General features: G+C 41.8%; 1 protein-coding gene and 1 long non-coding RNA gene across 3 annotated transcripts in view; one reads left to right on the top strand and one right to left on the bottom strand.

Moving 5' to 3' along the window:
* Positions 1–1,029, top strand: part of LOC128106435 (calcium-activated chloride channel regulator 3A-1-like) — a 25,875-nt gene extending 24,846 nt beyond the window's left edge. Inside the window, exon 14 of the mRNA XM_052731940.1 lies at positions 381–1,029. Within this exon, the coding sequence (XP_052587900.1) occupies positions 381–721 (341 nt within the window). The 3' untranslated portion in view covers positions 722–1,029. The remainder of the gene's footprint in view (positions 1–380) is intronic.
* The window catches only part of LOC128106436 (uncharacterized), a 21,150-nt gene extending 5,405 nt beyond the window's left edge, over positions 1–15,745 (bottom strand). Inside the window, exons 1-3 of one of the 2 annotated variants that reach the window (XR_008216707.1) lie at positions 15,274–15,745; positions 4,609–4,781; positions 2,531–2,756 (exon numbers count right to left, since the gene is read on the bottom strand). This is a non-coding gene — a long non-coding RNA (uncharacterized LOC128106436). The remainder of the gene's footprint in view (positions 1–2,530; positions 2,757–4,608; positions 4,782–15,273) is intronic. The other variant, XR_008216706.1, reaches the window with a different exon arrangement.

The following is a 15,745-nucleotide window of genomic DNA, read 5'->3' as shown; positions in this document are numbered from 1 at the left end:
CCTTCTTTCAACTTAATAAAAAGTCACAGAAGATACTCACGGTCTTTACCGCACATGAACATTATGCGTTCCTTGTTCTAACTTAAAACTGAGTTCAGCTCTTTCTACGTCCTTCTAAAAAGAAACCCGGACTCTGGGTGGAGGGCTGGTATGATCGATACTGAATTATCTTTTCTGTGATTTTTGTAACTGGACATTTTTTAAAATAACTGTTCATATACTTGTCTTTAAAGTCGGTGAGATGAGATAACCAGATACAAACTGTACCTGGGCTCTCCATCACTAAAGCGCCGCATGCAAGGCTGGTAACTCCTACGCAGGCGCAGTGCGGTGTCGAAAACAGTCATCACAACTCTAATGAACACGTCTCTTTTTTCCAGCGCAAAGATACAACATCAGAATGAGTCAGCGTTCTCGGGATCTCCAAAATTTTAACAACGCTACTTTAGTGAATACCTCTGGTCTGATACCTAAAGAGGCTGGCTCAAAAGAAAATTTTGAATTCAAACCAGAAACTTTGAAAGTAGGAAATAACACCATGTTCTACATTGTAATTCAGGCCATCAGTGAGACCGGTCTCACTTCAGCAACCTCCAACATTGCACAGGCTGTCAAGTTTATTCCTCCAGAACACGATATTTCTGCACTGGGCCCTAATATTTCTGTAATCTGTCTGACAATTTGGTGGTTAACTGTGATTTCTAACTATATTTTAAACTAGAAAATATACTAGAACTAAAATCCAATCTTGTATATACTTGCTAAGAGCTTCTTTAGAATGAGTTTACTAGGCCCTCTGCATTGCGAGACAATTGTGTAGCTTTATCTGCTTGGGGGGCCCCCTGGCGGTAGGATCAGAATCCATCCCTGGTGCATGAACCCGCTTTTTGGAGCCCACTACCTATGATGGGACACCTGGCACAGCCTTAAGGCAGGGGGAAGGGCTTGGACATGCTGCTACTTGACATGCCTCTCTATGGGAGGCCTTGCCTTCCTGTGGGGGGAGTGGGGAGTGGGTTGGGAAGGGGAGGCTGGGGGGGGGGTAGGAGGGAAGAGGGGGATCTTTGATGTGTAAAATGAATGAAAAATTTTCTTAATTAAAAAAAAAAGAATGAGTTTACTAAATCCACTGTCTGCTAGTCAACAATTGTAATATAGAAATTCATATTTGAAGTTGAAAAATTCCTTGAGTTAACTCACACCAATTCTTTTGCTATATATAAATCAAGATTAACATGACCTCAATCGAGTTAACTCACACCAATTTTTTTGCTATATATAAATCAAGATTAACATGGCCTCAATTGTTAATTGTTCCATTGAGTCCAGAAACAAGATATGCATTCTATTTTCATGGTGTGATTCAAATTCACTTTGTATATTAACAAAATGAAAATTCATAAAGCCACTTGAAAGGATTTGTGCATAGATAAAAGCAAACAATTTCACAGTTGAATTATATGTAACATGACTGATGGAGAGTACTTCCTGTTTACACAGCTGAAGTCAAAGGGACTAAGGGAGCAGTGTGTAAAGAAAATGGTCAAAGGTGATCAGAAAGCCAAATGCCTGTGGTCGCTGACTGAAGGTGTTTCCTCAGTCCTCGGCATGAAATGACCAGCAAGAGTGCTTTCGTCCACAAACTGTGGGCAGCACAGTGAAGTTCTGTTTCTGTCCTGGGACCATTATCTCATCTGAAGAGTAGAACCAAGATGTGTAATTAGAACAGGGGTGTTTTTTCACTGCTGTAACCTCTGCATCTAGAGCAGAATTAGATACAGAGGTGATATCCAATAAATATTTGTTTAAAAAGTTAATTTTATACTCTCAAAGAAAAACAAATATAGTCCAATCACATCAACAATACCTATATTATAGCATGTGTGTGTGATAATGTGAGAACTTAATTAAAAATGATATACTTTATAACATTAATCTTGATTAAAGCATAAAGTTTCAAAAAAGCATATATAAATATATATAAAACCTCAATAGAATGTATAAGCTAATACAAGCTGGTAGTGCTGCTATGGTATGATCTTCCTAAGAAAGAAATTTATTTTCTTTTTATAAAGAGATTTTCTATTCATTTTACATATCAACCACGGATTCCTCGGTCCTCCCTCCTCCCATCCCCCAGCCTTCTCCCCTCAACCCACCCCCCATTCCCACCTCCTCCAAGGCAAGGTCTCCTCTGGGGAGTTAGCAGAACCTGGTACATTCAGTTGAGGCAGGTCCAAACCCCTCCTCCCTGTAACAAGGCTGAGCAAAGTATCTCAGAAAGAAATTTTATTAGAGGAAAGCCCTTTCTTTATAGGCAAGATGCAGTGATACATTGTGTACCCCAATAAAACTTACCTGGGGATCAGAGGACAGAGCTAGCCACTAAATTAGACATAGAGGTCAGGCAGTGGTGGCACACACCTTTAATCCTATCACTCGGGAGAGGCAGAGATCCATCTGGATCTCTAAGTTCAAGGTCACACTGGGCTACATGAGAAAAACAGAACCAGGCAGTGGTGACACATACCTTTAATCCCAAGAAGTAATATGGCAGAACACAGAAAGGTATACAAGGCATGAGGTAACAGGAACTCACTCTCTTGAGGCTGAGGATTTCATAGAGGTAAGCTAGTGGCTGGCTGTTCTGCTTCTCTGACCTTTCAGCTTTCACTCCAATATCTGGCTCTGGATTTTTTTTTATTATTATAAGACTTTTTTGTGTTACAGCAAGATTTCAAAAACTTTTTAAACATCTAAAAGGAAAAAGTAACATGAAATCATGAAACATCCACAAACCAAATTCAAAAGAACATATGAAAAACAGTATTACCTAGTTGGCTTCATGCCACTAGTCCATAGATGATTTACTATAAAAATAACATCTGTGCATGACCACATTAATTACTGAAAACGTATTTGTCAAGTTTTGATGAAAAGAGAAGGAATAGGAACTTCCTGATGGGGGGAGTTTGGCTGTATTTGGTATAAAGACACGCCTACTACTTACAGGTGTGTGTGTGTGTGTGTGTGTGTGTGTGTGTGTGTGTGTGTGTGTGTGTGTGTGTGCTCCAGAATCTGTGAAGAAAGACACTCACTAGATCTAGATATGCTGGTGGATGCTTGTAATCCCAGTATTCAAGAGGCTGAGGAAGGAGGATCACAAGATCATGACCAGTGTGGGCTACATAGCAAGACATCATCTCAAAATAGCAGCAAACAAACAAACTGTAGATTGGCTTTTAAGAATTAAAACCAGAAGGCTGGAGAGATGGCTCTGCAGTTAAGAGCACTGGCTGCTCTTCCAGAGGATGAAGGTTCAATTTTCAGCACCCTCATGGAGGCTCATAGCTATCTGTAACTCCATGACTAGGGAATACAACAACCCCTTGGTGGGCACTTGGTGGACAGACATTCATGTAGGCAAAATATCAATAAACATGAAATTTTAAAATTAAGAACTAAAGTCAAAAAAGAACTCTAAACATTCAGGAATTCAACACATAAGGTGTGAAGTATTCACGCAATCAACTCTTACACTGACCTAGTTACTTTCTATTGTGAAAATGAAACACTGACTAACCTACTTGTGGGGAGGAACGGGCTTTTTCGGCTTACATGTTCCAGTCACAGTCTGTCACTCCAGGGCAGGAACCATGGAGAAAAGCTACTCACTGGCTTGCTCATCCTGAAATGCTCAGATATACAACCTAGAATCATCTACCCATGAGTGACACCGTCCACAGTGGATTGGGCCCTCCCCCAGCTATCATTAACCAAGAAAATGTCCTCACAGCCAGGCTCACAGGCCCATCTGATGGAGGCAATTCTTCAGCTGAGGTCCCCTCTTTCTAGGGGACTCTAGTTTGTATCAAGTTGACAAAAAAAAAAAACTTGCAAGTGTACACAAAACTGAAGGAAATACATTAAACATATTTCAAATGTATAATACTGAGTAATAAAAGCCACAGAAGGACAGATAAGGTGTTATAACATACAGTGTATAATGTACACAGATTAAAATACAAGTGGTTCCATATTTGTTTGTAGATATAAGTGGGCAAGAAGCACATCAAACTCCTCATGTAGATACTTTGGATGGAGACAGGAAGGTAATTTAAGCTAACGATATTGGGAGTTTTTAAATACTTTATTTTAAATTATGTGTAGGGGGAGTGGGCTATGTGCACCAGAGTGCAGATGTCAACAAGGACCAGAAGAAGGTGTCTAATCCCTTGGAACTGGAGTTGCAGGAGGTTGTAAATCACCTGATATGGGAGCTGGGATCCAAATTCTGATCCTCTGTAAGAGCAGCAAATGCTCTTAACTGCTGAACCATCTCTCCAACCCATGATGGTATTGGGTTTTTTTGTAGTATGATTGTATTTGCTTTCCTTAAACAGTAATGTTTTAACTCTAGATACATTAAGCTATAATAAGAAAAATTACTATCAGGAGGGTAACAGTGCTTATTATACCATTTTTACATTTTCCAAATTTTTAGTTTCTTTAAGTATGAAATACCTTTTCACTGTAGACCCATTAAATAAATTTGCAAAAAAACTCAAATTATAAACTTGAGTTAGAAACACTGGATGTTGTACTCACTATCTTGATCTACCTCTGCGTACATACAGAGCCATACTATAAGAAAACTTGGCAAAAGTCTCTGGTGTGATGAGTCAAAGTCACGATGTGTTCACTGTGCTGGTGACCTGCAGGTGCTAAGCAAGCTGTTGGAGCTGTACCTTCAGGTACTCATCTTCAAAAAAGAAAGAAACCTGGGCAAAGGACACAAAATGGAGTGACAGTTGGGCAGTTATTGGAGTTCAGCAAGAAGTATTAGGGCTGGGAGACAGCTCTGTGGTTAAGAGCACTGGCTGTTCTTGCAGAGGACCCAGGTTCAGTCCCTAGCACCTACATGGCAGCTTGCAACCACTTATAACTCTAGATCCAAGGAATCCTACAGCCTCTCTGGTCTCTGCACACATCAAGCACATATGTAATGCACATACACACATCAGACACACGTGCAAAAAATGCACACGCGCGTGCGCGTGCGCACACACACACACACACACCAGGCATACATGTAATGTATGCACATGCACACACACACACACACACACACACACACACACACACACACACACACCAGGCACACATGTAATACACATAAACACACCAGGCATACATGTAATGTAATGCATTTATCTAATTATTCTTTACTAATAAAAGCTCAGGAGTCAGATATCAGGGTAAGAACCCCAATGATCATAGAAGCAGTGAAGAAGCAACCAATGACCTCCCATGTCTTTGGTTCCTCCATCCACAAAACCAAGACTCTCTTTAAGCCCAACCCTTCAACTTCTTGTCTCTCTATCTGTCCTCAGTCCTCCAAAACCTCTGTGGTTAATTGTGGTCAGCTGGTAGCTAGCTCCGCCCTCTGATTCAAAACAAATTTTATTGTCATTTTGGGAGTGTCAGAATGCAATCAAAATATGTCAAAACAGTAATGCACACACCAGGCACACATGTAATGCACATACACATCAGGTACATATGTAATGCACACACACACACACACACACACACACACACACACACACTAGGCACACGTAGTACACACACACATTCAGGCAAAACATGCACACACATCAAATAAAAATAAACAGATCTAAAAAATTAAAGAAGTACTAGAACATAGTAATAAGTGATAAGTAGTAATAAGCATGGCATGAAGAGAATGAAATTCCATTCTCCACTTCCTCCACTTTCATTTCCAAGCAACAGAGGTACTTAAAATGTTGATGGAGTGCAAAATAAGCTATTGTAGTTCTTAACTTTTCAATGGAAGCATAGTTGCTCATTTTTTAAAACCAATACTAGTCTTTATAGGCAAAATGTCTATTGATACATTCAGACATACATGAGCACCAATATTGGGTCATCTACCATGACTCAAATAGGAGGGGTTTTAACCTTTATTAGTTTTGCTTTGCTCTCAGATTCACAAAAATAATACAAAGACTTATTGAACTATGACTGGCCACTGCAGTAGATGGCATACATTTTCTTCTTTAGCCTTCATCTCATCGCTGTGGGGGAGACATTAGGCTGTATTTGCACTTTATTGATGAGAGAGCTGTTGCAGGGTATCTGATCACACTGTGAACCCTGAGATTACCTTATTTACTGGAGAAACCTCTTCCTAGTTGTGGTGTGCTCAGCCCTGGCACACGCGTCTAATCCAAGAGCTTTCTGTTCATTGTAAGCAGGGTTAAATAAAGTCAACCATAGTTCAAGAGGCAAGCAAGCAACCAGTAGAGTAAGAGGGGGTCAGGAGGACGGAGAGAGAGACGCACAGGAAGTAGAAGGGAGGGACATTGAGTTGGAGGAGTTTTGTTTCTCTTTTGGGGGACATTGGCAGAGGAGGAAGGTCAGCTGGGTGCTTTCTCTGCCTCTCTGAGATAGCAGGCTTTCACCCCAGCATCTGGCTCCCAAGTCTTCATTAGTAAAATTGAAGAACTGAGATTTTATTTAAAAAACAAAAACAAAATCAGAGAACTAAAGGTCAGAGATATGAAACGACTTGCTCAAGGTCAGACTAATGCTACAAATCCTGTTGTTGATAACCAGGTGTGTCTAATAAAAACCTTACACTCATTCCACACATCAGCATCATTATCTACCTGTGGGTGTTAACAGCTCTTGTGGTAATATTGTGTTCCCCAAAATATTGTGCACTCCAATAAACTTATCTGGGGTCAGAGAACAGAACAGCCACTAGATATAGAGGCCAGAAAATGGTGGCACTCACACCTTTAATCCTATCACTTGGGAGGCAGAGATCCTCTGGATCTCTGTGAGTTCAAGGCCACGCTGGAAACAGCCATGCATGGTGACTCATACCTTTAATCCCAGGGAGTGATGGCAGAAAGCAGAAAGGTATATAAGGCATGAGGACCAGAAACTAGCTGGTTAAGCTTTTAGGCTTTTGAGCAGCACAGTTCAGCTGAGAGGCATCCAGTCTGAGGAAACAGGATCAGCTGAGGAACTGGCGAGGTGAGGTGGCTGTGGCTTGCTCTGCTTCTCTGATCTTCCAGCGTTTCACCCCAATAACTGGCACCAGGTTTGTTTTTATTAATAAGACATTTTAAGATTACTGCTACAAGCTCTCATGATTAAAACATCTCTAGTGTTTAGAATACCTATTTATTCTTAAAAACAATCATGAATAGTTAATAGGCTAGAATTTTTAAGGATAGTTATTTAATTTCTTTAAAATCAAGTTTTCAAAGTAGATATCTCACTCAAGAATGTTTTATTTAGATTTAGGGTGTGTGTGTGTGTGTGTGTGTGTGTGTGTGTGTGTGTGTGCGCGCGCGCGCGCGCGCGCATGATTGCTTGCAAGTGAATATAAAGGTTAAAAGACATCTTACATAAATTTTTTTCTTTTCTCTCACCCATGTGGGTCTTAGGGATCAAAGTCAGATCATTAGGTCTGGCAGCAAATGCCTTTACCCCTGATCCATCTTGTCAGCCTTTGAGATGCTTTTAATTACTGCTATAATTTGAGGATAAATATGATACAACATTAAAATATTAGGAAAGTATCAGACTTGCATTTGGTACTTAATAAAATATTAATAGCTTTAATGTCATATATATTTTACTGTTGCTAGAGTTCAAGGCTTAATGAAAAACCAAAAATTTCTATAACACAAAAAAATTCTAACTTTCATATTTAATATACAGCCACAGAACATCTACAACATCAGTTTCAAAGGTATCAACAAAAGCATTCTCTCTCCTTATTAAACTAACAAAGAAACATAAAATAGCTTAACTGCAGTTTTACTCAATACTTTTATTATACAGCAATTGCTTTTTAGGCTACTCTGACATCTAGTGGAATGATTATAGCCATTCAAAATATATAAAATACACACTTTACTTTTAAAAAACAAATAGCATTGTAGCTGAAGTTTTCCTGTGTCCCAGCTGGCTGGCAGTCAGGACAAATCTCTCTCACCTGCCAGTCCTGCAGCTGCTCAGACCCAAGTGAACACACAGAAGCTTATATTAATTAAAACTACTCGGCCATTAGCTCAGGCTTTCCACTAACTAGCTCTTACATTTAAACTCAGCCCATTTCTGTTAATCTGTATGTTGCCACGTTTTCCATGGCTTTACCTGTGTGCCATTACATGCTGCTCCCTGGAGAGCGGGCTGGCATCTCCTGACTCAGCCTTCCTCTTCCTAGAATTCTCCTCATCTGCTTGGTCCGCCTACACTTCCTCCTGCCTGGCTACTGGCCAATCAGCATTTTATTAAACCAGTGTACAAAAGCATTATCCCACAGAATTTCCCCTTTTCTATTAAACAAAAAGGAAGGTTTTAACTTTAACATAGTAAAATTATATATAATAGAACAGTTATCAAGCAAGAATTACAGTTACAATATCTAGTCTATTTGTATTTGGCAAAATTAAAGAAAATATTCTATCTTATATTGGTGAGTCTAAAGCTTCATATCTTATCTTTTATCATAACCAAGGAAAATTATAATTTTAACTATCTAGTCTTCAACTACATCAAAGACCTCAGAAGGATACAATATTATCTAAGTAAACAGGAAGAGCATTGAAAGCAACTTCCAAAATCTAGAATGACAGAGACAGCTGGCTACCTGAACTACGTTGGGTGCCAAATGTAGACAAATTTCTAAGCAGTCTTAGTAAATAAAAAACACAGGGGTTGGGGATTTAGCTCAGTGGTAGAGCTGGGTTCTGGGTTCGGTCCTCAGCTGGGGGAGAGGGGGGGACAAGACACACAGAGCCAAATATAGGGGTAAAAGCCTTAGAGATCAGTGAAATAGTGATAGCCACCAACCAACCTTACCTCTCCAGCTCTGCCACTCCCAAAAGTGAGCCACTTCCTGTCTACATGTGCCTTTATTGCCTTGTTGTTCTGCCCTCTCATTGGCTCTTAGCCCAGCCACCTCGCTTCCTTTTCACTGCCTGTCTGTACAGACCTCCAGGTCTCTATGGTAGGAACTGGGATTAAAGGCATGTGTCACCATGCTTGGCTGTTCCCTAGTGTGTCCTTGAACACCAGAGACCCTGCCTACCACCTGATCAGATTAAGGGTGTGTGCTACCACTGCCTGTCTTTTGTGTTAATGGTTTGCTATTTCCTCTGATCTCCAGGCAAACTTTATTTATTAACATACAAATAAAATATCACATTTCAGAACAAATAAAATATCATCACATAGCATTCTAAGTAACAGACTAATCATGTAATCGCTAATGTTTTTCAGTTAGCTTGGTTGGTTGTTTGTTGCTGCTGCTGCTATCATTGCTGTTTGAGACAGGGTCTCACTAAGTATGTCACCCTGGCTGGCCTGTAACTCTCTACGTAGACCAGGCTGGCCTTAAACTCACAAAGGTCCACCTACCTTTGCCTCCCAAGAGCTGGGATTAAAAGTGTGCACCACCACATCTGGCCCTAGCAGATTTCTAATATTATAGATTGTAACACAAATTCCTAAATTGTCTTATAATAAAAACCTGGAGCCAGATATTGTGGTAAATGCTGAAAGATTAGAGAGACAAAGGAACAAGCCAGTAGAGAAACTTCTCACCTTGCCAACTCCATGAATCCTCTGACTGAAAGCCTCTAAGTCCTCAGCCAAAAGGGCTTCCTGAGTCCTCAAAAAGGCTCCGGCCGAAAGGTCTCTAGTTCCTGTCTCCTCACACCTTATATACCTTTCTCCATCCAGCCATGTCACTTCCTTCCTAGTGCTGGGATTAATGGCGTGTGTGCTTCCCAAATACTGGTAGCAAAGGCATGAGATCCAAGTGCTGGGATTAAAGGCCATGACTCCTAAGTACTGGGATTAAAGGTGTGTGCCACCAGTGACTGGCATCTATGTTTAATCTAGTGGCTTCTTCTGTTCTCTGATCTTCAGACAAATTTTATTAGGATACAAAATGTATTACTACAGTAGGTTGTCTATCAACTCAAGAAAATCAATATGAAATATCACTTAAGATTTCTATATTCCACCTGGGCAGTAGTGGCTCATGCCTCTGAGTTAGAGGCCAGCGAGGTCTACAGAGTGAGTTCCAGGACAGCCAGGAATACATAGAGAAACCCTGTCTCAAAAACCGAACCAAACAAAAAAAGTTTCTATATTCCATTCCATTGATTTAAGTGACTGGCTAAGCCCTTATCAATGAAATGTGCATGGCCTTCAGGCCGGTAACAGATTTAGTTCTTTATCCTAAGACTAATGAAAAGACATTAATGGGTTGAAAGCAAAAGATTAACTTGATGAAAACATCAATTGTTTAAATTTGGTAGGATTTTATAATTATAAGTTCGGGGCATTTACCCACCAACCCCACAGTTCCCCAGAGTTTTCTTGAGTGAGAGCAGCAGGAAATATTAGATAGAAGGATTTAAATTGTGGAGATAAACAGATAGAAAATACAGGATAGCCTCAAGAGGGCCTGGAACCTATTCCAACGGGCCCTGACTATCTCTGCCCTAGGGTATTTACAGAAACGCCAAGGGGTGGAGCAAAAGACCTCCCCCCAGCACAGCCAAGTGCAGACCATCTCAGACACCTGCACTCAGGCCCGTGGTCCAATCATCCTCTCTATGCCAACCTGCTGGGTAAAGCCACCAGGAACCTAAAAATGGGCTCCCACATATGAGATAATTAGAAAGTTGCCTTTTGATAGGCCATTTGCTAATATTGAGGAAATGTTAACTTTTCTTGAGGCATATTAATGGTATTACAGTAATAGTTGACAGGAAAGTTCATACCTTTTAGAGATTTAATGGACAAGATGAAATAAATTTTATGACATCTGTGTATCAGCAGACACTTGAATGGAGGCAACAGTGTTACAGAAAGGAGGAAAGAAACAGCAAGTGAGACCTTGAGAAATCTCCAGGAAAGTCCAGAAAACTAAGGATGTAGGAGAAAAACAAGAGAGGTACAAGGACTATCCGAGGAGGGTTATAACATACAGGCAAAGCAACAGAGGATTCCAGAGGAAACACACACCAAGTTAACAAGTCAAAACTGTATTTGGCACATGGATAAATTCTCAATACATACTGTTCTTTTTTTTAACCTGGTTTCATATTTATTGATATAAATAATGACTTTACATAGGCATTTTAGACATGTTTTAGTTTTGAAAATTTTATTTCTATAAAGAGATTCCAAGGTGGGGAAAATGTATGAATTGTTATCTGTTTAAGACATATTTTTAACCTCCATTCAAACTGTATGTCAAATTATACTTCTATCAAGATTTAAAAATAATGTTTTGAACTTAATAATCTATAGAAGATGGCATTCCTTTAAAGTATTCAGTGCTTTAATACAGGAAAAAATATCTTATTTGTTTTTCTTACGATGACAAGAACAGGTTAAGTAAATATGTATTATCCACAAAAGGTCCCACAACTGTTATTCTGGATAACTTGAAAGTCATTCCACTTCTGAAGGGATGCCAGATACCTTGGAAATGTTTAATGAATTGATAAAATTTGTTGATTATGTCCTTTGACCATTTACCTGGAGTTACTGGGATCCTTGGCTCAGGAGTCTTTTCTACAGACTCCTCAGCTGATCCTGTCCCTGATCTGTTTGGTTCTAACTCCATAGATGATGGGGTTGAGCATGGGAGGAACAAGCAGACAGACATTAGCAAACATGAAAGCACAATTCGGGGAACATGGTGGCCAAAGCGGTGGGTGAGGAAGGTGGGATATAGAAAGCCAAGAGGACACAGACATGGGAAGCATATGTACCAAAAGCTTTGAGACGGGCTTCACCTGAGGGCAAGCTCAGCCCAGCTCTCAGGATCATCACATAAGATACACTGATGACAATCAGATCAAAGCCAACCACAGAAAAAGCCACAAAGAGCCCATATCCACGGTTGACTTTGGTATCAGCACACACCAACTTGCGTACAGCCATGTGCTCACAGTAGGACTGGGGAATGACCTCGTTGGGGCAGAAGGGCATCCTGGAGATCATGAAGCAGAAGGGGCTCACCCACAGCAGCCCCGTGACCATCGCAGCTGCCCCACGTTTGAGGACTACAGATGTGGTCAGGATGCTGGAATCATATTGTTCTTATGATGGCTAAGATGAAAAGTGTAGAAAAATCACTGCTAAAAATAGTTCTAGAAAATAATGTAGAAACAGCCACATTAAAGTGATCTGGAAATTAATAGACATTGAGGCCGTAATTTCTAATCATTCTTTCAAAAGTTTGTACCACTATGGGAAGGAAGGGGATAAGAAGTGGGCCAGGGTCCTGATGGGGAATAGAGGCAGTATTTGTGAGTGTGGCAAGGGAGGGAGAGGGGGTTGTTTACATGCTGGTAAGGATCCTGTGGAAAAGGGAAAACCGGAAAGATGGATAAATATGCAAGTTCTGAGGTAGGAGAGGGAGAGCTCAGGCCACTCACAGAAAGGACTGACCTCTGATGGATGACAGCAGGATGGAAAGATGTTTACATACTCCCTTCCCTGGGAATAAACAGGATGGCGGCTTATGCTAGGAAGACGGTGAGAACACTTGCTGCACAAGTCCTGAGTCCTGATCCCTGGAATGCATGCCAAAGCTAGGCCTGGTCACCTGCCCCCGTAACCCAGCACTGGGTGCTGGGACAGGAGGATCCCTGGGGCTCATGGAATCTTCCACTTTGTCCTGCATGTGTGTGGGCACATGTACCTACACATACACACACACAAAAAGTTAACTAGTTAAATAAAAAAGAATGCTTGTTTATATCTTCCAATAACATTGGACACTGTTGATTCAGTTTTACTCTCTATCAATAATGAAAACAATTTTAAAAAGCAATACAAGTTGGCAGAGAGAGGACAAAGGAAAGGAATGAATACATGAGTTCCCATTAATCTCATCTTCAATATAGTATCTAAGTGGACATGTCTGTGACTAAAACAAGTAGTTTGGAAAAGAGAAGAAAGGAGATAGCAATAGGTTTAGAGAAACACACACCTGAATCCCAGCACTCAGGAGCCTAAGCAGGGAGATTCCAAGTTCAAGGCCAGCCTAGGCTAGAGACCCTGTCTAAAAAAATAGGAAAGAAAGGAAAAAGAAAAACCTCATACAAAATAACTGTGTGTCCTCTCCTCCCCACCTCATCCCCCCATTCCATTCCTCCGTTGCTCTCATTCTCATGCTCAGGCCTGCGTCACCCATGCTTCATCTACATTTACAGAGAAAGACACAAACCAAGCGTCGACGCTGGCTGATTCTGAGTATTGGAGTTACTAGATGCTTTCATCATTGTTCATTTCTATGCTGTCTGAACACTTCACTGGCCATACGTTATATTCATTAAATCACTAAAGCATTTATTTTAAAATCCAAAAATAAACAATAAAAGCAAGATATGTTATGCGAGTGTAGACATGTACACACACACATGCACATCTAAGTGAATACCTATGCACAGACAGAAACTGAAAATACAAGCAGTGTAGAAAGATACAATTGCAGAGTCAAAGCCGCCTACCCTTCTGCTCTTCAGTATTCCCATGCTGTCTTCCCAGAAGGAACCACAGCACATAGACAGTTTCTTTTCTTTTCTTTTCTTTTTTTTAGTTAAAGAAAGCCGGAGAGTTGGCTCAGGATCAGAATTCAGTTCTCAGTCCTCCAGTGTGGATCACTGTCTGTAACTCTAGGAGATTTCTCTTCTGGCTTCTGAATGCACCAGGCACACAGGTGATTCATGGACATACACACAGGCAAACCCTCATATACATGTCATTCCACATCATAACTTACAGATACACTTGTCTGCTATTGTTCATTAATAATATATAGCAAAATTCACACAAATAATTTAACTTTCTAGTTTTTGTTTAAAACGGCATTAAATAGAAAATTTTAGAAATACTATCACAAGTCAAAAGATAGACAACAGAAAAAATTACAGTTTGTTAGGACTTTTTAACAGGACACACCCTCCCCAACACACACCTTTTTTTCCTGTAAGTTTTGTTTTCTTTCAGTTGGGAATGGAACCCATGGCCTTACATGTACTCTTGGAAAATTCAACCCACTGGGCTACATCCTCAGAATTTTCTCCTGATTCTTGCCAATTATATAACTGGCCTAGAACCTGCAGAGAAGTTCTGGGGAGCCTAAGACTCCTTTAGTTCTTGCACAACACCAGCAGAGCAAAGGTTAAAAGTTGCCTGTCCTATAACGAGTCTCTCCTTCTTCGCTAACACAAGCTCTATTTTGTCCAAGATGACAATTCGTACTGTTAAAAATAAGAGCTACTATTCTCTTACAAATGCTCTTAGTTTTTTAACAGGGCACATTACATTTATTGGACTGAATTGCCATTGTGAGGAACTAAATGCCCCCGTTCTGGCTAGTGATGTGAAATCAAAGTTTACTAGCTGGGGGATATGGAAATGCTTGATTTCAGAGAGAGAAGGAACACTAAGCTGGTGTGTGCTTTTGTCTGCTTTCTGAGCTGAGACTGTATGTGACACCTAGAGGCTCTGAGGCATCTTGAGACATCAAGGTGAAAGTTACATGAAAAGAATCGCAAAACAGAACCTAGCAGATACAGTGGTTTGGTCCCCGGCATAAGGGAAGGAGAAAGAAGGAAAGGGAGGGAAGAACCAAGAATGAAAAAACAGAGACAGAGGCAGGAGGAACATGAGTTCGAAGCCATCCTCGGGTACCTGAATCCAGCCTGGGTTACAAGAGGCCCTGACTCAGAAAACAGAAACTAAATTAGCCGAGTGTGGGGGCTCACATCTTTATCCCAGCACCAGGAATCGGAAGGCTGAGGCCCTGCCAGACAGTAGGTACTCGAGCGTGAATGAATGCATAACCGGGTAGGATCTTTCTTCCTCTATTGTCTCTCTGAAGTGCCCTCACAGACCCTTCCAGAGCTGTTTCCGAGATGATTCTAAACATGCCTCAGACAATCACAAGCCATCACGGGGATTGATCTGTTCAGCACTTCCTCAGTGCCCGTCAGTGAGTGAAGCTATAGCAGGGTAGGGGGACAATAAAGACAATCTCGTTCAGCAAAGGGTGGCTGGGTGGGTGTCCACCCAAGCCGTCAGTAGCCCTTGACACCGGACCACATACAGGAAATGCTGGCCAATGATTCTGCAGTGTCGGTTCTGCATTTCCTCTTAAAGAACTTTTGTCCATGCTTTTCTGTCAGAGATACTCACTGAGGCTCCCTGGGAGAACCAGGGTGGGGGTGCACCGCAGCCCAGCCCAGAAGGCTCCGGTTCCTATAAGGACTTCTGCGGATGCTCTGACCCTGGATTAGTCCCTAGTGACCTCCAGGGGTCGCTGTTCTGAGAGCGTCAGCCAGGAGCTCCACCCGACAAGGGGCTTCAGCCGCCCTGCAGGGGTCGCTGTTCCCGCGAGACCCTCTACAGCGACTCCGCCCGGTGGTGGGTCCTCGGCCGCCCTGCAGGGGTCGCTGTTCCCGCGAGACCCGCCGGCTGAGGCCACGCCCCCCCGGGGCCGGCTGGTTTCCGCCGCTGAGGAGCCCGCTCCACACTGCGGGGCCGCGGGGGTCGCGGTGGGTGTCTCCCGACGCGGCCCGCATCCCGGTGGCGGCTGCTGGGTGACGCGACAGGCCGGCCGGGCGTGGGAGCGGCCGGCCCGGCGCGCGCGCGCGCTCGGGGCCGCGGG

Source organism: Peromyscus californicus, unplaced genomic scaffold (genome assembly GCF_007827085.1).
Source record: "Peromyscus californicus insignis strain IS unplaced genomic scaffold, ASM782708v3 Scaffold_9__1_contigs__length_137607984, whole genome shotgun sequence".
In the NCBI taxonomy this organism is placed as follows: domain Eukaryota; kingdom Metazoa; phylum Chordata; class Mammalia; order Rodentia; family Cricetidae; genus Peromyscus; species Peromyscus californicus.
This window is presented reverse-complemented; position numbering and strand designations above follow the sequence as displayed.